This window comes from Falco naumanni, assembly GCF_017639655.2.
Source record: "Falco naumanni isolate bFalNau1 chromosome 20 unlocalized genomic scaffold, bFalNau1.pat SUPER_20_unloc_2, whole genome shotgun sequence".
NCBI lineage: Eukaryota > Metazoa > Chordata > Aves > Falconiformes > Falconidae > Falco > Falco naumanni.
The window spans coordinates 49,367-71,927 of record NW_024427346.1 but is presented as its reverse complement, the minus strand read 5'-3'; the positions used below and the strand labels follow the sequence as shown (position 1 = coordinate 71,927).

Below are 22,561 nucleotides of genomic sequence, written 5' to 3'. Positions count from 1 at the left end.
CTGCATTGGGATCCCAACATCCAGCATTAGAATCCTAACATTCTGCATCGGGATCCTGATGTTCTGTATCAGGATCCCAACATTCAGCATCAGAATCCTAATGTTCTGCACTGGGATCCTGAGATTCAGCATTGGGATCCTGAAGTTCAGCATTGGGATCCTGAAGTTCAGCATTAGGATCCTGATGTTCTGCATCAGGATCCCAACATCCAGCATCAGAATCCTAACATTCTGCATCGGGATCCTGATGTTCTGCATCGGGATCCTGATGTTTTGAATTGGGATCCCAACATTCAGCATCAGAATCCTAACATTCTGCGTCAGGATCCTGATGTTCTGTATCGGGATCCTGATGTTCTGCATTGGGATCCCAACATCCAGCATTAGAATTCTAACATTCTGCATCGGGATCCTGATGTTCTGTATCAGGATCCCAACATTCAGCATCAGAATCCTAATGTTCTGCACTGGGATCCTGAGATTCAGCATTGGGATCCCAATATCCAGCATTAGGATCCTGATGTTCTGCATCAGGATCCCAACATTCAGCATCAGAATCCTAATGTTTGTTCTGCATCGGGATCCTGATGTTCTGCATTGGGATCCCAACATTAGGCATCAGAATCCTAACATTCTGTGTCGAGATCCTGATGTTTTGAATTGGGATCCCAACATTCAGCATCAGAATCCTAACATTCTGCGTCGGGATCCTGATGTTCTGTATCAGGATCCTAATGTTCTGGATTGGGATCCCAACATGCAGCATCAGAACCCTAACGTTCTGCATTCAGAATCCTAACATTCTGCATCGGGATCCTGATGTTCTGCATTGGGATCCTGATGTTCTGCATCGGGATCCTGATATTCTGGATTAGGATCCCAACATTCTGCATCAGAATCCTAACATTCTGCATCAGGATCCTGATGTTCCACATTGGGATCTTAACATTCTGCATCGGGATCCTCATGTTCTGCATCGAGTCCTAACATTCTGCATCGGGATCCTGATGTTCTGCATTGGGATCCTGATGTTCTGCATCGGGATCCTGATGTTCTGGATTAGGATCCCAACATTCTGCATCAGAATCCTAACATTCTGCATCAGGATCCTGATGTTCCACATTGGGATCTTAACATTCTGCATCGGGATCCTCATGTTCTGCATCGAGATCCTGAAGTTCAGCATTAGGATCCTGACATTCTGCATTGGGATTCCAACGTTCTGCATCAGAATCCCAACACTGAGCATCAGCAGCCCCGTCAGGATGCGCCCAGCACAGAGGAAACAGCTGGGATCCTTCATCTGCTCCGTATTTTCATCCTCACGGATGCGAACACAGTGACCTTTGGGATCCCGCCTTAACGGCTCCTTTCCATGGAGAACGTGGCTTCCCACAATCTACTCCGGGATCACGCTCCAGCCTTTTTGCTGTAAAAACAGCTGATCCAGGGACTCAAAGCACCTTTTCCCAGATCCCACAGGCCAGCTGGCCACCGTACCTCAGAAAACACGTTAAAAAAACCCAAAACCAAACACAGGAAAAAAAAAAAATCTTTATAAAAAAGGAAAGATGAAGATGAGACAGCGGTCAGGTTTCACCTGGAATTCAGGAAACCAGTTTTTGCAGCTCCTTGGCTGAGGTTGCTCTGAGGGGTTTGGTATGGTGATGCCTGGAGGAGGAGGATGAGGGTGAGGATGAGGATGAGGATGAGGATGAGGAGGAGGAGGAGGATGAGGAGGAGGAGGAGGAGGAGGAGGTGATGGTGGGCTGGATGCTGCACAGCACCTCCTGAGGGGGGGTTGCAGAGTTTATTTAGTCCCACTGCACGGTCACAGGTATCAGTGCCCTTGGCTGAAGCAGCAGTTCCCAGTTTTCCCTGCTCAGCAGACTCACCTACTTGTAAAGGAGTTGGAAGGGGGGTGTTTTATTTGGGGGGGGGGGGGGGGGGGGGGTGCATTTAGCAGAGCTCTGGGGGCTGCTCAGGCAGCAGCATCTTCTCGAGGTGAGCTGGGTATAAAAAGCCCGGGACTGCCAACAGCTCCTCAGCTAAAGATGCTAAATCCTGCCGGAGCAGCCCTGATCCTGCTCAGGATGGATGGAGCCATTTTAAGCAACGGTTTAAATTAAGATACCTTGGCCAGCTGAGCCCGCGGCAACGTGCCACTCGTCACAGCTTTGGTGCCTAAAGGCCACCTCGGAGCCGGAGCAGTCACCTCTTTCTCACTGCCAAGGGTAGGGGTGATTTTTTATTTTTTTTCCTGCTCTTTCTCACCAAGTTTTCCTCCCCGGTTGGAGCTGGGATGGTCTCCGGCTGAGGAGGGACCCGTGGGGAAGGTCTGAGCAGCCCCCAGGTAAGATCAGGGTACGGCGAGAGGAGCATCCTTCATCCCCAAAGCCTGCTCTGGGATGCCTGAGAGGGGTGGGAGAGTGAAATTTGGTGGAATTGTGAAGGTTTTCCTCCTTTCACAGCACCAATCAATTCATCGTTAGGGCCTAATTAGAAGCAAAAATGGTTTAATTTCTGCTGCTGGGCTGTAGCCGGTGGGTTCCTGCCCCAGGGCTGTGGGTTGCCCTGTGTAGTGCTGTTCAAGGGGCTCCTCAGGAGCTGCTCCAGCCCCTGCTCCTTGGTCCTAAGGAGCAGGATTTAACCCTTCTCTCTAGTTCTGCAGCTAGGAAAGGTCTGCAGCTGCTTTGGTGTGCACCGGATTAAGTGGGGAGGGGCTCAGACCCCCGCCGCGTAGCATGGGGAGGGATGGAGATGTCCCCATCCTGCTGTTGCTGGGCACGACAGCCTGGATGCCCCCATCGGCATCCCTACCGCCCTGGAGCCATTCCCAGTGTCCCCATCCTGATGGCACTGGGCATGACAGCCCCAGTGCCCCCATCAGCATCCCAGAGCCATTCCCAGTGTCCCCATTCTGATGGCACTGGGCATGACAGCCCCAATACCCCCCATCAGCATCCCAGAGCCATTCCCAGTGTCCCCATCCTGCTGGTGCTGGGCACGACAGCCCCAGTGCCCCCATCAGCATCCCAGAGCCATTCCCAGTGTCCCCACCCTGATGGCACTGGGCATGACAGCCCCGATGCCCCCACCAGCATCCCTGGAGCCATTCCCAGTGTCCCCATTCTGATGGCACTGGGCACGACAGTCCTGATACCCCCATCAGCATCCCAGAGCCATTCCCAGTGTCCCCATCCTGATGGCACTGGGCACAACAGCCCTGATACCCCCATCAGCATCCCAGAGCCATTCCCAGTGTCCCCATCCTGCTGGCACTGGGCACGACAGCCCCAGTGCCCCCATCAGCATCCCAGAGCCATTCCCAGTGTCTCCATCCTGATGGTGCTGGGCACAACAGCCCCAATACCCCCATCAGCATCCCGGAGCCATTCCCAGTGTCCCCATCCTGATGGCACTGGGCATGACAGCCCTGATACCCCCATCAGCATCCCGGAGCCATTCCCAGTGTCCCCATCCTGCTGGTGCTGGGCACGACAGCCCCAGTGCCCCCATCAGCATCCCAGAGCCATTCCCAGTGTCCCCATCCTGATGGCACTGGGCACGACAGCCCCAGTGCCCCCATCAGCATCCCAGAGCCATTCCCAGTGTCCCCATCCTGCTGGTGCTGGGCACAACAGCCCCAGTGCCCCCATCAGCATCCCAGAGCCATTCCCAGTGTCCCCATCCTGATGGCACTGGGCACAACAGCCCCGATGCCCCCATCAGCATCCCGGAGCCATTCCCAGTGTCCCCATCCTGACGGCGCTGGGCATGACAGCCCCGATGCCCCCACCAGCATCCCTGGAGCCATTCCCAGTGTGCCCACTCCTGTGGTTCAACGCCTAGATCGCGGGGACATCTGTCCCCCTTGCGGACCCCCAAGCTGTCCCCTCATTTTCCCCACTCGGTGCCGTGGGGAGCTGCTCTCCCCCCCGGGCTTTCGCAGCATCCAAGCCCCCAGTACAAACGTTTACACGGAACAGAGGATGGAAACTGGACCCACTGGTTGTGCTGCCGGCGGCTGGGAACAAACTGATGCTTCCCAGTGGGATGAGGGATGCCAGAGCCCACACTGTTCCCACGCCCCCTCTGTGTCTGCGCAGGGGGGTGATCGGCGCGGAGTGTCCCCTCGTCCCCCGCAGAGGGGCTCCTGGCCCCGGACAGGGCTCGGGGCCAAGCCGGGCGTGCTCCCCCCGGCCGGGCCGGATGACAGATGCCTGCGGTGGAGGAGAACATGCTGCAGCCCCCGCTTCCAGCCTGGATGCCTCCGACCCGGAGCTGCACTACGAGGAGGAAGAGGAGGAGGAGAATGAGTCAGAGCCCTCGGACAGCAGCAGCATCTTCTCCGATGACTCCGTTTACCCTTGCTACGAGCTCTCCCCGGGGGCCGGTGGTGCCGGGGGTCTCAGCCTCTACCAGTGCTGTGCCAGGAATGATGCCAAGCTGGTGCAGGAGAGGCTGGAGCACGGGGTGACCCGGAGTGAGGCCACGGAGCTGGACATCAATGGGAGGGTGAGTGGTACCCTACAGAGTTGGTGTGGGTACCCTACGGAGTAGAAAGAGGATTCCCTGGGAACAGACAAATCCTGAAGGATGGTGGTTGCAAAAGGAGGTGGGGAAGCCCTGGGTGGGACGGGTTTGGAAACCCTGGGTGGGATGTTATGGAAGCCCTGGGTGGGATGTTATAAAAGCCCTGGGTGGGATGGTTATGTAAGCCCTGGGTGGGATGTTATGGAAGCCCTGGGTGGGATGTTATGGAAGCCCTGGGTGGGATGTTATGGAAGCCCTGGGTGGGATGGGTTTGGAAGCCCTGGGTGGGATGGTTATGGAAGCCCTGGGTGGGATGGGTTTGGAAGCCCTGGGTGGGATGGTTATGGAAGCCCTGGGTGGGATGGTTATGGAAGCCCTGGGTGGGATGGGTTTGGAAGCCCTGGGTGGGACGGGTTTGGAAGCCCTGGTGGGATGTTATGGAAGCCCTGGTGGGATGTTACGGAAGCCCTGGGTGGGATGGGTTTGGAAGCCCTGGGTGGGATGGGTTTGGAAGCCCTGGGTGGGATGTTATGGAAGCCCTGGTGGGATGGGTTTGGAAGCCCTGGGTGGGATGGGTTTGACGACGGATGAGTCTCCTGGGATTGATCCGCTCCTTGCGGCAGACCCTCATCTGTCTTCCCATCCTGAGCCTGTCTGCTTTGGGGTGGGGGGACCACGGGGAGCAACGCGGTGGGGAGGATGATGCTGTGCCAACCCCGGTGCTGAGTGCTGCTCCCTCTCCAGAACGGGCTGATGGTCGCCTGCTGCAAGGGCTTCGTGGACATCGTGCCGCTGCTGCAGAAGTGCCCCTACCTAAATGTCAACCAGCAGGACAAGGATGGCAACACGGCCCTCATGATGGCAGCCCAGGCAGGTAGGCACGGCGCTCAGCCTGGGCACGGGGCAGCCCCCTGAGACCCCTCCAGTGATGTGACCCTGCGTGCCCCCTTCAAAAACCCGAAAATCAGGAAAGCTGAGTATCCCAAGGGATGTGACCCTCTCTGGCTAAAGCCTACGGTTGGTCTTAGCACCACTGTAAAACCGGGCAGATGAGGGAAGAATGGGAATTCCTACAGGAATATCGTCTGGCTTGATGTGTCACATCCAGCAGCGGTGCTGAGCCCGAGCTGCCCCGTGTGTTCTGGAAAAGCCCCAGGAGCCACAGGGATTTATTTCCCTGCGCCAGGGCTCCGAGCTGGCAAACGCCACGTGCAGGGACCAAATCTCCCATCCCGATGGTTTTCCTCGTGGCAGGAGAAGAGTCCAGCTCCCTCCATCCCGACTAACGGTGGGGAAAAGGAGGATCTCAAAGTCGGGATCACGCTTTATTCCCACTTTATCCTTGATGCTGATTTTATTTATTTATTTTCCCTGCTTTTTTGGACTCTTTCCTGCCTTCTCTGCTGAAGCAGCTGGTGCGCCAGCACTGCTCCCTGCACGGCCAAAGCCCTCAAAAAAATAACCCCAAACCCTTTCAGTCCTGATCCCTCCGAGTTTCTGCATCTTCATCCTCATGGGATGCGGTTGCTAAATATTTTCTCCTGCAGGCATCAGTGGTTATCACTCGTTAACTGTCGAAACTCTAACGCAGCTTCTCTCTGGCTGTTAAGGACACATCACCATCGTCAACTACCTCCTCAACTACTACCCCGCACTTGAGGTGGACAAGCGAGACCCCAGGGGCCTGACGGCGCTGATGAAGGCTGCGGTGCAGGGGCGGCAGGACTGCGTGGCCACCCTGCTCCTGGCCGGTGAGCATCCCCCCAGGGACATCCCGGGATTTTGGGGGGAAGGGGTGGCACGGCTGCTCACTCTGCGCTTGGACCCAGCGCTCCGGGGTGGGACAGGGTGGGATGCTGCGGTGATGCTGTCTGCATCCCGGTGTCTCCAGGGGCAGACTTGGAAGCGGTGGATCCCGTCAAGGGGAAGACTGCCAGGGAATGGGCCAGCTTCACCGGCCGCTTCGAGACAACCGTGAGGATCAGAACCCTCCTGCGGCGCCCGCGGGCAGAGCAGTTTGGCACCCAGTACCGGCCCGAGTGGCCAGCCCTGGCCGAACTGGTAGCCAAAGCCCTGAGCCCCAAATCCAGGACCAAGAGGCTGTCGGAGAAGATCCGATCCATATTCACCTTCAACTTCCCCCGCAACCCTGAGGAGGACGGCGTGATGGACCACATGGTGAGGATGACCACCTCCCTCGCCAGCCCCTTCGTGGCCACCGCTTGCCAAACCATCTGCCCCAACAGCCCCCCCGAGGTGGGCAAGCGCAGGCTGTCCGTGCCGGAGATCCTTGGGCAACACGTGCCGGATCCAGATGTTGAGCCAGAATCGTGCCCCAGCACCGGGGCATCCTCTTGCAATGGCCAAGCCGTGTCGGAGATCCGGCTCCTGCAGCCGCGCCAGCCGGCTGGTGGGCTCCTGCGCTTCCTGCCCCCGCGGCTGCGGCGCATCAACAGCATCTTCCCTGGGGACCCCATCCCCAAAATCAAAGTGAGCAAAGCCTCCTGCCCTCCTGCCGGCTCGAGGGAGCGCAGGCAGCGCGGGAAGGACAAGCACCTGCTGCAGCCACCCAAGTGGAGGTACAAGGAGCTGAAGGAGGAGAAGAAGAAGGCGGAGGAGGAGAAGAACGAGGGGAAAAAGAAGAAAGGGGAGAAGAAACGCTAAGGTGGGAGGTGGCAGGGTGGGGGCAAGGTCCCCACTGGCCCCTTGGACCTGCTTAAGTTCTTGGCACGGGGTGGTTTCCTTGCTCAGCAGAATGGCGATGCTCAAGGGAGAAGGATGCTGTGGACATACCCAGCTACGATGCCACAGCCCCTGTGGTCCCAGGTCCCCGGCCCCTCATCCTCTCCCACCTCAAGGGCAGCCACCCTGGCCTGGCACTGGTCATACTGGGCTCCGCCGTGCTGAGACCCTGCCCTAAGCCAGGTTCTGGGTCTGCCGGGGAGCAGATCTGTGGCAGAAGTGGCTCTTTTCTCCTCTCTTTTTTCCTCTTTTTTTTTTTTTCCCCCCCTCTGCTCTTCCTGAGATCTTGATATCGCAGCGTGTGGTGGAATGTGGCTGTGAGAATTAAAATGGAAGCGGTTGCCATGTTAACAGCATTGATTTCATGAATAAAGCTCAGGGTTGCTTGTCAGGCTGGCAGGAACGCTTCCCCCTCGCTGCCAGCATCCCCTGGCCCCCCTGTCACCCCCTCGGTGACATTCGCTTCCCCGTTCCCACGTATTCCTGGGTTGCAGAAGGACAAACCAAGGCTCGGCATGGGGAAGCATCTCTGCTGGAGGAAGGTTGACCTGAGCTCCGGGTGCCAGGCGAGGGCTGGAAACCAAACCTGGGGGGGGGGGGGAGGTCCCAGGCTCCCTCCCCTGCTGCCCTCCGGGACAGGGATGATAGGAGGGGAGGCAGCTCTTGTGTTCCAACATTACCCAGGATGGGACCTAGTGCTCCCTCTTCCCAAGCAAACCACCCTCCAGGAGCTCCAGCCTGTGCCCACACGGAGCCCTGGGACCCCTCGCCTGCACCCACGAAGCCCCCGGGCCCCCCTCCCACGGGGAGCCGTGCAGATGCTTTTTTTGGTAAGGTGCTGGCATCCCCTGGATGTGCTGCAGCGGCGGGGAGCTTGTGCTCCCTGGATTCCAAGCCCTTAAATCAGGCTTTTTATAGGAATAAATAGATCCCAAAAAAAAAAAAAAAAAAAATAGGAAGGTGAAAGTGGGGTGCTGGCTCCTGGAGCACCCAGGGTTTGATCCCCAGGGAGAGTGACCAGCAGCGAGAGCGGCTTGATTGTACTAAATAAGTAATATAAAAGAATATAAAATACAGTAAATAACCCTCGGCCAGGCACGCAGCCCAGGACGGAGCCCCTTCCCCTCGCTGCCCCCTTCTTTAGGGGGACAGAAGCCCCCCTCCCTGCTTTTGGAGGGCGGGGGGAGGTTTGGGGCGCGTTGTGGGCAGGCAGGGAAGGATGAGCGTCAGGAAGGAGCCGTAACCTCCCCGTCTGTTCCCCTCCAGCCCTTGGCTCACGTTGGGCTCCCCGGCACGTGGCTGCCCTCCTTCGCCAGCTCCCGGCGGCTGGCAGATGAGCCGGGGGCGGACGGCACATGGAGAAGCCGCGGCACGCACGGTGCCAGCCAGGCTCCTGCCACGTAGGGGGAAGGGAGAGCCGGGTCCCACCAGCCCCTCAACCCCCTCTGCCACAGCGGTGAAACCATGGTAGGGGTCCGACCAACGCTCCGGGGATGCCGGAACCCCCGTTGTAGGGTGAAGTCGTGGCGCTGAGAACCCAAACGACGGCAGAAAAGTCTCGTCTTTGACGTCGAGGGGGTGGGGGGAGGTTGCGCCACGGCCGCCGCGGGACGGTGAGGTGCGGTGCTGCCGACGTGCCGGCGCTCAGCCCAGTGCCGAGGCGGGGGCCCAGCCCCGCTGATTCACCCCGTCTGCCCCAGCCGGGGGCTGGCACCGGCACTGGTGCAACTGGGAGCATGGGGTGCGTTGGGTATCTTCATTAATGCACCTTTAGTCCTGGATTAATTTGCTTTCCCACCGCGGCAGTGCCAGAGCTGCAGCCCGGCTTGGGGCTCCCACCCCTCCCTGCCCTTCAGGTCACCCAGGATTAAGACTTAGTAACTTCTAGATTGTTTTAAGCAATTATTTCTCCCCGCAGTGATGATTATGGTTTAAAAAAAAAACGCTGCCGCCCCATTTGGAAGATGAAAGCTCAGGGACCGAAGCAGCCAGCACCAGCCGTCACCAGAGAGCTGGGCTGCGAAGGGAAAATCCTGCCCATCGTGTGCCTGCACCCACGGGAGGCAGCTGGGACACAGGAGCCACCCAGGAATAAACCCAGGAGGGGCTGATCACCAGTCAGATCCCCAAGACCCGCTCACCGGAGCAAAGATGGTCACAGAGATACAGTGTCTGCAGGCACCAGCTCCCTCCCGGGTGGATTCTATCTGATGGAAACTGCCCGTTTCCCCTGCGCCGGTTCTGCAAAGCTCCCGGCCCCCGCGCGGGCAAGGTCACCCATGAAGGTCCCTCCTGTTTTATCCTGGTTTTGTGCTTTTGTTTGTTTGAACTTCCTAGATCATGGGCGATAAGCTGGGAAGAGGCGGCTGGCAAGACTCGAAGCTTCTCGGCTGCCCTCCCCCCTCCGGCGCCGGGAGGCTCCGGGTGCCAGTTGGGTTCATGGTGCAACTGGGGTTGGTGGTGCAACGGGGAACAGGGAGGGAAATCAGGCCCTGTAAGTTCGTTAGGGAAGAGGTTGCGATGCCAGCCCGTGCGTTGCTGCCTGCCCGTGGGAGTGGGTCACCGCGCTGGGGGAATGGCTGGGACCAAGGCAGGGATGGGGCTCGGGAAGGCGCTGGAAGGAGAGGAGGGGGCCGGGAGGAGCGTGAAGCTGCTGCAAGTGGGGTGGCCCAAAGACCAACCCCGAAATGACAAAAGGGGAAGCGATGCTTCTGCTGCCCGCAGCCCCACGTGTCCTGGGGGAGTGGGAAGTGCCCAGCCTCCCCCCGTGGGAACAGCCCCGCTGCCGGCATCCCAGCCCCCGTCGCTACGGCATCCCAAGGACCACGGCGGGGAACGTGTCGGCAGGAGGCACTGAGCAAACCCTCTGGGCCCACCCCAGCCCCGCTCCGTGCCCACAGACAGGGCAGAGCATCCCTATGGGGGGTGGGGGTGTTCCCCCCCCACCCTCCAGCACAGCACCCCAAAAGCGTTGTGGCCAGCATCGAATAACTGGGGAGCCCCTTGGCTCCATCGTGACGCTCCCATCCCCAGGAGGGATGGATGCTGCGGCAGGAGGGATGGCCAAGCACATCAAGGTCATTCCCACAGCATCTCTCCAGACCATTCCCACCCCCGGCACCATCAAAGCAACTGGCGGCGTTTCTGCCCAAGGTTTTATGATGCTCGGGGTGGGAGACGTGGTGGACATCCCCCCACCAAGGCTTTGGGGTTGCCTTGCCAGCTGGAAAATGGGGTTGGAAATCAGCCGGTGAAGGGCAGGAGCGGGAGGAACGGGTTGAGGGAGAGCAACCAGGATGGAGCTGGGGCCCGGGGTGCGGGAGGAAGGGAGGCTGGCCCTGGATGTGTGCTCAGCAATAGGAAATGCTTTATTAGCTGGGAGTGGTGGAGAGAAGCCAGGCAGGAAGAGGCAGTAATAAGAAACATTTTTTTGACTTCTCCCACATCCAGACCACAGAGCACTTGCCAAGCAGCTGCGTTCGGACAACGGGGGCCGCCGAGCCAAGCCCCCGGGGCTGGGACAACAACGGAGACCTTCCGCCACCGGGACGGGCAACGCGGCGGCCACGGGAGCCCCCACCGGGACGGGACGGGTGGCGGGAGGGGAGCAGATCCATGAAGCTCCTCCAAACCGGGGCGCACGGCACGGAGCAGAGCTGCCCTGGCTGAGCTGCGCACGCCGCTGCCGAGCTCAGGACCGCAGCCGGGAGAGCCTTGCCGGGGCCCGGCGGTGCCGTGAGCGCCTGCAGGACGCGGATGCTGTAGGTGAGTGGGGAAGCACCGCGTGTCCGTGGGGTCCAGGGCTGCACCGAGCTCAGCACCTCCCTCCTGATTTACCCCTGGGCAGCTGAAGTCAGGATTTGAGCCCATTTCCTTCATGTTCGGTGCAACACCGGGGTTGACGTCAGGATTAGCAATGGCTGGAACTGGGGCACTGGTGGAGTCGGGCACATAAATCTGGGTTTACACCGGTGCAGTGGTAGCAGGATGCACCCCCAGGTCCTTGCTAAAGAGCTGCAATAATACATGGCTGCTGCTGAAAGCCTGGCGCTGACACGGGAAACGGGGAGTTTGGGTGTATTTGGAAAAGCCATGGGGAAAAATTGAGGAAAAGTTGACAATTCCTCTAGCCGGGGGTTGGAGCAAGGGCAATGGGGCACCGAGGGCAGCGCCGCTGCAGAACGCAACGCCTCCACGCACCCCTTCTACAAAGCCAACCCCCGGGTCCCTGGAAGGAGGGGTGGGCGAGGAAGAGCCAAACAGCCGCTCAAGAGGCTCCGTTCGCAGAACAAAGCCCCTAAAGCGAAGCTGGTGCCGGCCACACTGTGGGAGCTGTGCCCCGTCACCGGCATCCAAACCCCACCACAGGGCAGGAGCACCCCCCTCATCCCCACGCTGCACGAGGAGCCACGCGTGATGCCAGCCCCGCGGAGAGATGAACACCAGCCGCTTTGCCACGCTCCGTGCGTGGCTCTGGTTTACGGTGCAGCAATGCCCAGCGGTGTAGGAGGCACCGGGGCGGCGCAGCCCACCCGTGGGGGTCCCCGAGTCGAACCGGAGGATGCCAGGGGGTGTGTGTGACCAAGCCGCATCTATGGGGAGCGGGGAGAAAAACCTCTCCTTGTTGCCTGAAACCAGGAGAATCCATGGCAAAGCTCTTGTTGACTCCAACGTGGTGCCCAACCTGCCCCTCAGACCTGCAGCCGGCCGGCGCCCGCCTGGCTCATCCTGCTTCCCACCGGCTCTCCGGCACAAGGGTCTCTGCGGTGCCTGGCTCCCTGCGAAAAGGCAACAGGGGGGAACTGAGTCACGAGCCGCATCCTGCAGCAAAACCCCCCTGGGAGCAGCAGAAACCGCAGGGCAGAGCAGAAGCGGGGGACTGCAGAGCTCCGCCGAGCCGCCCTGGTAAAAGCCAGGGCTCCTTTAGCCATCCTGCATGTCCCCAGGGACACCTCCTGCTCCATCTCCCCACCACCACCACCAGCCCCTTCACTTTTCTCTCCGCAGGGTTTCCCCATCCCTGAAAATTTCCCATCCCTGGGTTTGGGTCTTGCCCCAGACCCCCCACGGCTGCCCATGGTTCCCAGCCACCTCTGCCAGCGCCCGCGCCCCATCCAAGAGGTTCCAGTTGGGTTTTTTTCCTTCTCCTCCTGCTGCTGCAAATCCCAAAGGATGGAAGGATGTAACATGGCACCATGACTTGCCATCGCCCCCCAGCCAGGCTGGGAAAGATGCTCTGGACACCAGGAGGGCGCGTGGGCCGCAGCTCCAGCATGGAAAAGGAGGGAGAAAGGCTGGGATGGGGATGCGCAGGCTGGTTTGACCCGTTACAGAAGCACCTGGGATGCTTTTCCCATGGGATGCCAGGGATGGCTCTGGGTTGTTTGCTCAGTTCTGGGTGAGGTTTCAGGGCAAATATCCCGCAGCCGTCTAATGGCTCCGGATTTTACGGAAGTGGCCCCGAGGAGGGAAAGCATCACCTGGGAGTCTCAGCTTCCCTTTAAAAAGATGCGTTTTGCAGCTCTCGGGATTGCAAGGAGAAGCGCTGTGCCCGGGAGCATCCTGGAGGCTGGGAGAGCAGCAGCCCCCCTCCAAGGGGAATTAATTTTATAAAATCAAGCAGATCCCAAGCCAGCTGAGGGAGAAGTGCTGCTTCAGCTGGTCATTGCTCCTGGTGCGTGGGACCAGATCCCGCTCCTGCCCTCCAGCCCCAGGACCCAGTTGCCGTTTCCTCCCCACCAAGCGAGCTATTTTGGGGAGGAAAAGCCCGTTTTACGCACAGCTGGAGCCTGCCTGGGTCAGCCGCAGACATGCGTGCTCCTGAGGGCTGGGCTTGCGTGACTTCGCTTCCCCATCAAGGCCAAAATCTAAACAATCTTGATTCCTGTCCCGGCAGCCCTGGGCAGGGCTCCTTCAATTGCAGGAAACGGCGACTTTGGCGTGTTTATGTCGGGAATCACGAAGAATGAACCGAGGAGGGGCTGGGGAGCCCCGGTCGCCGCCAGCCAAGCTCTCAGCCATGTGAAAGGGGCAGCGATGCCGTGGGGTGGGGGGCAGCGCCGGTTCCGCCGTGTTTGGCTTGGCAGAAATGTCTCTTTCACCCGGAAAAAAATAGAAGAGAGAGAGAGAAAAAAAATAGCCAAACATCCCCCAAAGGCACAGCGGAGGAATTTTTGGCTTCCCGCAGCACCTCTGCTTGTGTCATGGATAAACTCCGTACAAAAGCCCCCCTGGGAGCCAGCGCCGCTTTTTACCCGTCGGCTGTGGTGCTGGTGGGGGGATGCAGAGCAGCGTGGGGGCTCTGAGCTCCATCCTCCACCTGGAGTCTTGCCAAACCTGGGAACGTGGCATCACCGCACTCGCCGTGGTGGCCGAGCCCGTGGGGTCTGCCGGCGGCTGCGTGATGGGAATGGTGGGAAGCGCCGGAATAGGGATTGCTGGGATAAAGGCTGTTGGGGCAGCACGGACATGGCGAGGTCCCCATCCTGGAGGGCTCCTGAGCACCGAGGGGCCGGGTGCGGTGTCCCACACCACCGTGGGGAGATCCCCCAAGCTCGGGAGGTGCTAGGGATCTGCTCTCAGGAAGGGCTGTACCCAGGACGTCCGGAGCCAAACTCCGCGTGCAAGCAGCACATCCCACCTCCCACCGCCCTGCCTGTCCTCCATCGCTCACCGGTCCCCCCCAATTTCCTTCCCAAAGCCCCCATGGCCACCCCCAGCCTGGCGATGGGGGGTGCGGGGGGCTGCCTCTCACCCCCTCTTGCTCTCCGCAGGAAGATGCTGTGCGGAGCCTGTGGCCGGGTGGTGCTGGCGCTGATGACACTCTCCCTTGGCTTCGCCGCCGGTGAGTACCAAAGCGATGCGGTGAAGGCAGCCAGTACTCTGTCACCCACCCGGGGTGGTTAAAATAAACCCTGGGCTCTTTGGGAACGTCATGGCTTTGCTCAAAATAAACCACGGCGGAGGGCGGCTCGTTCAAGCTCGCCCGGAGCGAGCGCCGAGGGATGCGGGGCTCCTCGGGGACCCGCGTTGTCCCCAGCAAGGGGCTTCTCCCCCTTGGGATGGTGACGTGCCTCCCAGAGAGGATCTGGGCTTAATTAATTACGGTTCCTCAAGTGCTTTGACATCACCAGAGGGGAGATGAGGGAAAGGCTCGCACGCACGTGCTTTACAACGTGGGTTTTCCCAGGGGTGATGGTGGGGAGCAGGGACGAGCTCCTCGTCACCCCTGGGGTGACATGGGGACAGAGCCTGGCTGGGTGCTTGTGCCGGGAGGACCGAAGCAGCGTGGCTGTGCTGGGGGTGGGGGGCAGCACAGCTTGTCAGGGGGACAAGTCCCCACCGGGTCTCCATCCTGCCCATGGGGCCACCAACCACTGGGGGGGTCACTGACCCAGCCCCATCACCCCGTCACCACCCCACGGCCCTGGCACGGGGCAGCTTTTGGGGCAGGGGGGTGACAGGTACAGGACAGGGGGGTGGCCACAGCCATCCGTTCCCCGGCTGCCGTCTGGCTGGCTGCCCTCGCGCTGAACTTGCTGATTCCAGGAGGGATATTTTCTGCGCGAAAGGGCAGAGCTAAATCGGGAGGTTGGGAGCGGGGCTGCCCTCCGTGCCGCTCCGGCGCTGCGGCGGGGGGGAAAGTTGGGAAAAGCTCCAGGAAAGACCCCCGGGTTCAGCACCCAGCGCCCAAAACACAGTGTCCCCGCAGCACCCACTGGGGGGGCACTGGGTGAGTTGGTGGCTTTTGGTCCCATCCTGGCTCCCGGGACCTTCTCCCATGTCCCCTGGGACCCCGTGGGCGTGATGTGACACTGTGCTGTGAACCAGAGCATCCCAGTTCATCCCAGTTGGGGGGGGTTGAATGCATGGCCTCTCTGCTGCCTCCCTGGGGGTGTGGGGACAGGTGACCCCCAACTTTGGAGCTGGTGCTTGGGTGCCAGCCAGGAGCAAGCAATTTTCCAGCTCTCAGGATGGGCTTCCCTGTGCTGAGCACCCACAGCCACCTTCCCCAGCCTGGACCATGGTGGTCCCGGGTTGCCCACTCTTGAAATTTGGTTCGAGAGTCTTCAGGACAGATGTCACTGTCCCCCAAAGCCCCTAAGCCACCCTGGGATGGGCAGCAGGGTGGTCCCACGGCACAACGCGCCCTCTCCTCGTGCCTGCAGACGAGCTGCTGTGCGCCTGCGACGTGCCCCACTGCAGCCTGCCCACCTGCACGGGCAAGGTGTGCTTCGTCAGCAAGAGGAAGGAGGAGGGGACCATCACCCAGCACCGGGGCTGCTTCTCCCAGAACATTCTGGAGAACTGCCACACGCTCGTGACGGAGCAGTACGGCATGAAGTGCTGCGACTCCAGCATGTGCAATGCTGACCTGGAGATTTTCCTGCAAGGTACAGGGGTATGGTCCCCTTCGAGGAGCCGGGGGGAGAGGGGCAGAGCTGCCCATGTGGCTGGTTGGGTCTCCAGATCCTCCTCATCCTCACTCAGCACCTGGAGGGTCGCCCTCTCCCAGGTGGGACAGGGCCAGTGAGATGCCCTCAGGTGTCCCTTCTTGAGCTGCCACCCACAGGGTTGACCGCAGCACAGAGCCACCCAACCCAGGTCCAAGCCCAGCACCAAGACCTCCACCCACACACACACAAGCCCAAGCACCAAGACCTCCACTCACCCAGGTCCAAGCCCAGCACCAAGACCTCCACCCACACACACACAAGCCCAAGCACCAAGACCTCCACCCAACCCAGGTCCAAGCCCAGCACCAAGACCTCCACCCACCCATACACAAGCCCAAGCACCAAGACCTCCACTCACCCAGGTCCAAGCCCAGCACCAAGACCTCCACCCACCCACACTCAAGCCCAAGCACCAAGACCTCCACCCACCCACACTCAAGCCCAAGCACCAAGACCTCCACTCACCCAGGTCCAAGCCCAGCACCAAGACCTCCACCCACCCACACTCAAGCCCAAGCACCAAGACCTCCACCCACGTCCAAGCCCAGCACCAAGACCTCCACTCACCCACGTCCAAACCCAAGCACCAAGACCTCCACCCACCCACACTCAAGCCCAAGCACCAAGACCTCCACCCAACCCAGGTCCAAGCCCAAGCACCAAGACCTCCACCCACCCAAGTCCAAACCCAAGCACCAAGACCTCCACCCACCCACACTCAAGCCCAAGCACCAAGACCTCCACCCACCCACACCCAAGCCCAAGTACCAAGACCTCCATCCAACCCAGGTCCAAGCCCAGCACCAACACCTCCACCCACGTCCAAGCCCAGCACCAAGACCTCCACCCACCCACGTCCAAGCCCAAGCACCAAGACCTCCACTCACCCAGGTCCAAGCCCAGCACCAAGACCTCCACCCATGTCCAAGCCCAGCACCAAGACCTCCACCCACCCAGGTCCAAGCCCAGCACCAAGACCTCCACCCACCCAGGTCCAAGCCCAGCACCAAGACCTCCACCCACGTCCAAGCCCAGCACCAAAACCTCCACCCACCCACTTCCAAGCCCAGCACCAAGACCTCCACCCAACCCAGGTCCAAGTCCAAGCACCACGACCTCCACTCACCCACCCATGTCCACCTTCATGATCCCACCCATCATTTCACCCACCTAGGAGAAGAGACCCTGGGACAGACGCCTTCCCTGCCCAATGTCCTCCTGATGATCTTCGTCCCACTGCTTGCCCTCCTCGTCCTCGCAGCACTCACAGCACTCTTCTGCTGGAAGGTGGCCCAGCACCGCCACAAGAAGAGTGACTTGGGAGACACGGACCTCATGCTGAAGGCATCCATGGTGGGAGACAGCACTTTAGAGGTGGGTGAGCTTCAGGGGGGACCCCGAGTGCCCCCGAGGTGTGGGAGAGAGGGATATACCCGAGGTGGGGGTTGGTGGCTGGGCTGACCCCGCTGCCACCCCGGCTGCGCAGGACCTGCTGAATGATGACTGCACCACGGGCAGCGGCTCGGGGCTGCCCTTCCTCGTCCAGCGAACGGTGGCTCGGCAGATCACCCTCGTGGAGTGCGTGGGTAAGGACAGTGGCCACATATGGGGGGAGGCTGCCCCGGCCACCCCAGACGATGCTTGGGCAGGTGCCGGACTCCTTTGCCCCTGCAGCCAGAGATGGCACCAGATGCCAGACCCAGGAGGGGGCATTGGATGGGGCCATCTCAACCAAAACCCCGTAGAGACCCCAAGTTGTCCCCCTGTCCTGCTGATAAGGGAGGGGGAGAGCGGCTGGGTGGGTGGGTGGCAGTTGGCCAAGGTCAACGGACCCTGTGGGGCTCCATTGCTCTTCCACAGCGGGAACCATGCTCATCACGTTGGGGGCGGGGAGGGCACCAGGGGCTGGAGGGGCCGCGTGATGTGGTGCCATGGCCGTGGCAGGCAAAGGACGCTATGGCGAGGTGTGGCGAGGCGTGTGGCATGGGGAGAGCGTGGCCGTGAAGATCTTCTCCTCCCGGGATGAGCAGTCGTGGTTCCGTGAGACAGAGATCTACAACACCGTCCTCCTCCGGCACGACAACATCCTGGGTGAGTGGGGGACCAGGGGGTCCGGAGGGTGGCTGTGCAGTGGCTCCGTGGTCCTAACCTTCTCTCCATCCAGGCTTCATCGCCTCCGACATGACATCAAGGAACTCCAGCACCCAGCTCTGGCTCATCACCCACTACCACGAGAACGGCTCGCTCTACGACTACCTGCAGAGGACGGCCCTGGACGTGGAGACCTGCCTGGGCTTGGCCTCCTCCATCATCTGCGGCCTCGTCCACCTCCACGTGGAGATCTTCGGCACCCAGGGCAAGCCCGCCATTGCCCACCGTGACCTGAAGAGCAGGAACATCTTGGTGAAAAGCAACCGGCAGTGCTGCATCGCAGACCTGGGTGAGATGGGAGGGCGGGATGCAGCACCCAGGGATGTGGTACCCCGGGGAAGTGGTACCCCAGGGATGTGGTACCCTGGGATGTGGTACCCGGGGATGTCTGGGATGTGGTACCCCAGGGATGTGGTAACCCAGGGATGTGGTACCCTGAGATGTGGTACCCAGGGAAGTCTGGGATGTGGTGCCCCAGGGATGTGGTGCCGTGGGGATGTGGCACCCTGGGATATGGTACCCTGGGGGTGTGTCACCCTGGGATGTGGCACCCTGGGATATGGTACCCTGGGGGTGTGGCACCCTGAGATGTGGTATCCCAGGGATGTGATACCCTGGGATGTGGTGCCCCAGGGATGTGGCACCCTGGGGATGTGGTGCCCAAGGGATATGGTGCCCAAAGGATGTGGCACCCTGGGATGTGGTGCCCAGGGGTTGTGGTACCCCAGGGATGTGGTACTCCGGGGATATGGCACCCTGGGGATGCGGCACCCTGGGATGTGGTATCCCAGGGATGTGATACTCTGGGATGTGATACCCTGGTATATGTTGCCCCAGGGATGTGGTGCCCCGGGGATGTGGTACCCCAGGGATGTGGTACCCATAGATAAATGGTACCCAGGGATGCAGCACACTGGGGATGTGACACCCTAGGCATGTGGTGCCTCAGGGATGTGATACCCTGGGGTTCTGGCACCCCAGGGATACAGTGCCCCAGAGATATGGAGCCCCAGAGATGTGGTACCCCAGGGATGTAGTACCCCAGCATCCTAAGGAGACAGCACAACCATGGTGCTGACCGTGGCCAGCATCCTGGCGTTTTACAGTTGGACTTGATGATCTTAATGGTCTTTTCCATCTTCAATAACTCTACGTTTCTACCCCTCGAGGACTGGCCGTCATGCACTCCCAGGGCAGCGACTACCTGGACATTGGCAACAATCCCCGGGTGGGCACCAAGCGCTACATGGCCCCGGAGGTGCTCAGCGAGCAAATCCGCACCGACTGCTTTGAGTCCTACAAGAAGACGGACATCTGGGCGTACGGGCTGGTGCTCTGGGAGATCACCCGGCGGACGGTGGTGAACGGTGAGCAGCTCCCGGGCCGGCTGCCCCGCTCTGCACCCGCTCCCTCCTTCCCTCCTTTTTTGTCCCTTTTTTTATTTATTTTTTTTTCTTTCTTTCCCTTCGCCCAGAAGATTAGCTGTAAATTATAAACACTGTAATCTAGTGTCAGCACCCGGCTCCCTGATTAAAGGGCCCATTAGACTCAATCAGCGCTTTGTTTGTTCAGTGCTGATTAGAAAACAAGCAGCTTCGAGCGCTGCCTGGAAGCTGGCCATGGCCGGGACCTCCGGCCAGCGGGGCTTGGCTGGGGAATGATGGGATTCGGGATGGGGACAAGGTCCCCCACGCTGTGGAAGAGCCTCCTCAAGGCTGCCGTGGCCAGCGCTGCTCACCACCGCCGGCAAAGTCCATTAGAAGCATTAATTAAATGGTGGGCACTGGCGGGTGAGGCAGGAGGTCCCCCCCCAGGCTCAGGCTGGCCCCCATAATCTCATTTACTGCCCCAGGGCTCCTTCAGATTAAACATTTACTCCGAATTACCAAAGCCATGGGTGGGGGATGACCTCCAACCAGCTGGTTTTAACCCTTCCAGGCATCCCCCCCCCCCTCCAGGCTGGGCTGTATGGCCCTGGCACAGCCCCAGGGCAGGGGGGGCGTGGGGTGCAGTGGACCCCCAGGGAGGTGATGGGTGCTTGGGGTGGCCCAGAGGGGTTAAATCCGGTGGGGACACGGCCATATGGAGGCACTAAGCAGAGATTAGCTGGGCCAGCTGGTGGGCTGGCCACCAGGCTGGCTGCCAGGTGGAGGCACGGAGCAGAGCTGTGGCATCGGTGCCGGGAGCTGGATGCCGGTGCTAGAGCCGGTGCTGGGGCTGTTATTCATGGGAATTCTGGTGCTGGCCTATTGCCAGTGATGGAGCTGGTGCTGGAGCCACCAGCGGTGCTGGTGCTGATGCTGGAGCCACCAGCAGCGCTGGAGCCACGAGCGGTGCTGGAACCGGTGCCGGAGCCACAAGCGGTGCTGGAACCAGTGCTCGAGCCACCAGCAGTGCTGGAACCAGTGCTCGAGCCATGAGCAGTGCTGGAACTGGTACTGGAGCCACCAGCAGTGCTGGAGCTGGTGCTGGAGCCACCAGCAGTGCTGGAGCTGGTGCTGGAGCCACCAGTGGTGCTGGAACCAGTGTTGGAGCCACCCCAGTGAGGTCCCACGGTGCAGCTGGCGCTAGAGCCATGCACCCCATGGGTAGCATCACCGCCGGCACGGTGGGGCAAATCACACCTGGAGCCCCACGTGCCCCCCAGGGGGGGCAACCCTTGATGTGGAGGGGGGAGGGGGGTGAGCCCTGCGCCCCCTCCCCACTGCCTTCACACCACCCCGCTCCCACAGGCATTGTGGAGGAGTACCGGCCACCCTTCTTCGACGCTGTCCCCAGCGACCCCAGCTTCGAGGACATGAAGAAGGTGGTGTGCATCGACCAGCAGACCCCCGTGGTCCCAAATCGCCTCTTCTCCGATTCGGTGAGTCCCCGGGGGGGGGGCTGCCCCGCTCCCATCCCCAGCCAGATCTTTGCTTTCCACGAAATCCATCCATTTTCCTTTTCCTTTTTTTTTTTTTTTTTTTGTTTGGTGCCTCCCCCAGGTTCTGTCAGCGCTGGCGAAGATCATGAAGGAGTGCTGGTACCAGAGCCCCTCGGCCCGCCTCACCGCTCTGCGGATTAAAAAAACGCTGAAGAAGCTGAATAATTCCCTGGAAAAGCCAAAACCAGAGCAGTGAGCGCCGGGCACGTGCCGGAGGCTGCGCCGGAGAATCAGCGAAGCCAACACTAGGATGGCTGCCGGACACAGAGGGGGTTTTGCTCACAGCCTCTTGCCTTTCCCACCCCTCCTTGGAGCCTTTTTAATTTGCAAGGAGGAGGAAAAAATAGGAAAAAAGAAAAAAAAAAAAAAAAGCCAGGGAGGAATCTTCCAGCCTGGTTATAAAAATCCCCCCCGGATCCATCATCGGACGCCTGGCAGGGATGCCAACGGGGGTGGTAGCCCACCCCAAGCCCCCCGGTTGGATGCCACAAGCGCCGGAGCCTCTGCCGCGGTCCCCGTGGCCAGCTGGGCACCCACCCCATCGCTGGCACCCATCGGAGCAGGCAGGCAGTGGGTGCTGCCCAAACCTGCCCGCCCGGCGCGTTGGCAGCGGCGATGCCGTGGGCTCGGCGGAGGCAGCAGGAATTCCCCGGCAGGCCTGCAGTGCCCGGCGTGCCTCTCCCAGAAGGAGGGCTGGATTATACTGGGAAAGGACCGTCCAGGGACAGCATCCCCCAAAACTGGGCCAAATCCACGTCCCGGCGCATCTCGTGGCTCCCCAGGACGAGGAGCCGCCGGCACGGAGCAGCACCCAAGCATCCCCCATGGCACAGGGACCCACCAAGCCGGGTGCTGCCGCAGCCATGGGGAGGGGGGCAATCCTTCCCTGGGGGACAGCCAGCAGCCCCCCTTTCCAAGCCCTTTGGAAAGATTTTGCCAAAATACCAACATTTAGGTGTTTTCCAGGGGGTTTTGGTACACCCCATGGCCGGCTCCCACCCATCCCAAAAAACCCACCATTCGGGGCGGTTGGGACAGGACCGAGATGTTCAGCAGAACCCGCTTTGCTCCGTAATTATTTAATTCTTAAGATTTAATATATTGAATAAAGCCTAAAGCTATTTGATCGCTTAACAGCTGCCAAACCTCCCCCAAGCGGGCGACGTGGCAGGATGGGACCCCCATGACTTCTGCATGGCTTAATTTATTGCTTCGCCACCGCGTAGCTGCTCCGTGTATCGCTGGATCCCACAATAAACCTCGCTCCAGCCTCGTGCCCACCCTTTCCCTGCACCCCCCAAGGATGAAAAATGGGGGGGGGGGGGGGGGTTGGGGCTTGGGGGCCCCTGGCCATCCTTGGTCCCCGCACATCCCTGCGGCCACTCTGGGCTTGGCATGTCCTGCCCTTGCGTCCTGCTCCCAGTTAGGGATTGGGGGAAACTGGGCTGGCACTGGGGTGAGGGGTTTGTAGGGGTGAGGAGGTCTCAGGGTGCTCAGCCCTGGGGGGGGGGGGGGGGGGGGGGGTGCCCTGCCTGGGGGCTGGGAGCTTGGGTGCTCAAGCCAGGAGCTGGAGTGCCCTGCCTGGGGGCTGGGGGCTCAACCCAGGGTCTTGGGTGCCCTGTCAAGGGTGCTCAGCTCAGGGTATGGGGTGCCCGGGCTGGGGTCTTGGGTGCTCAGCCCAGGGGCTGGGGTCTTCAACCCAGGGTCTGGGGTCTTGGGTGCTCAGCTCAGGGTCTGGGGTGCTCAGCCCCTA

At 60.5% G+C, this 22,561-nt stretch overlaps 2 protein-coding genes across 5 annotated transcripts; both read left to right on the top strand.

The window, feature by feature from the left end:
- Window positions 1-2,077: 2,077 nt before the first annotated feature.
- On the top strand, window positions 2,078-8,126 carry ANKRD33 (ankyrin repeat domain 33). Of its 3 annotated transcripts, none has more exons than XM_040581246.1 (5): window positions 2,078-2,353; window positions 4,110-4,518; window positions 5,281-5,410; window positions 6,147-6,287; window positions 6,428-8,126. In XM_040581246.1, the coding sequence occupies exons 2-5, from the start codon at window positions 4,213-4,215 to the stop codon at window positions 7,198-7,200; spliced, it is 1,350 nt and encodes a 449-aa protein (XP_040437180.1). In that variant the 5' UTR covers window positions 2,078-2,353; window positions 4,110-4,212; the 3' UTR covers window positions 7,201-8,126. The 3 variants fall into 3 exon arrangements, with proteins under 3 accessions (XP_040437180.1, XP_040437179.1, XP_040437178.1); XM_040581245.1 differs by lacking the exon at window positions 2,078-2,353 and having other exon boundaries at window positions 2,965-4,518; window positions 6,428-7,201; window positions 7,291-8,126; XM_040581244.1 differs by lacking the exon at window positions 2,078-2,353 and having other exon boundaries at window positions 2,966-4,518.
- A 149-nt stretch (window positions 8,127-8,275) lies between these two features.
- ACVRL1 (activin A receptor like type 1) lies at window positions 8,276-21,992 on the top strand. Of its 2 annotated transcripts, XM_040581243.1 has the most exons (11): window positions 8,276-9,563; window positions 10,729-11,043; window positions 14,052-14,122; window positions 15,447-15,671; window positions 16,909-17,108; window positions 17,221-17,320; window positions 17,679-17,825; window positions 17,899-18,174; window positions 19,055-19,252; window positions 20,618-20,748; window positions 20,870-21,992. In XM_040581243.1, the coding sequence occupies exons 3-11, from the start codon at window positions 14,056-14,058 to the stop codon at window positions 21,002-21,004; spliced, it is 1,479 nt and encodes a 492-aa protein (XP_040437177.1). In that variant the 5' UTR covers window positions 8,276-9,563; window positions 10,729-11,043; window positions 14,052-14,055; the 3' UTR covers window positions 21,005-21,992. The 2 variants fall into 2 exon arrangements, with proteins under 2 accessions (XP_040437177.1, XP_040437176.1); XM_040581242.1 differs by lacking the exons at window positions 20,618-20,748; window positions 20,870-21,992 and having other exon boundaries at window positions 17,899-19,070.
- Window positions 21,993-22,561: the final 569 nt, after the last annotated feature.

Bases quoted from the DNA above. Each gene is read 5' to 3' on its own strand.
- ANKRD33 (XM_040581245.1), top strand. From the start codon at position 4,042: ATGCTTCCCAGTGGGATGAGGGATGCCAGAGCCCACACTGTTCCCACG. The intron at 4,519-5,280 runs GTGAGTGGTACC...CTCCCTCTCCAG, and splicing joins AGCTGGACATCAATGGGAGG to AACGGGCTGATGGTCGCCTG. The intron at 6,288-6,427 runs GTGAGCATCCCC...CGGTGTCTCCAG, and splicing joins GGCCACCCTGCTCCTGGCCG to GGGCAGACTTGGAAGCGGTG.
- ACVRL1 (XM_040581242.1), top strand. From the start codon at position 14,056: ATGCTGTGCGGAGCCTGTGGCCGGGTGGTGCTGGCGCTGATGACACTC. The intron at 15,672-16,908 runs GTACAGGGGTAT...TCACCCACCTAG, and splicing joins CCTGGAGATTTTCCTGCAAG to GAGAAGAGACCCTGGGACAG. The intron at 17,826-17,898 runs GTGAGTGGGGGA...CTCTCCATCCAG, and splicing joins CCGGCACGACAACATCCTGG to GCTTCATCGCCTCCGACATG.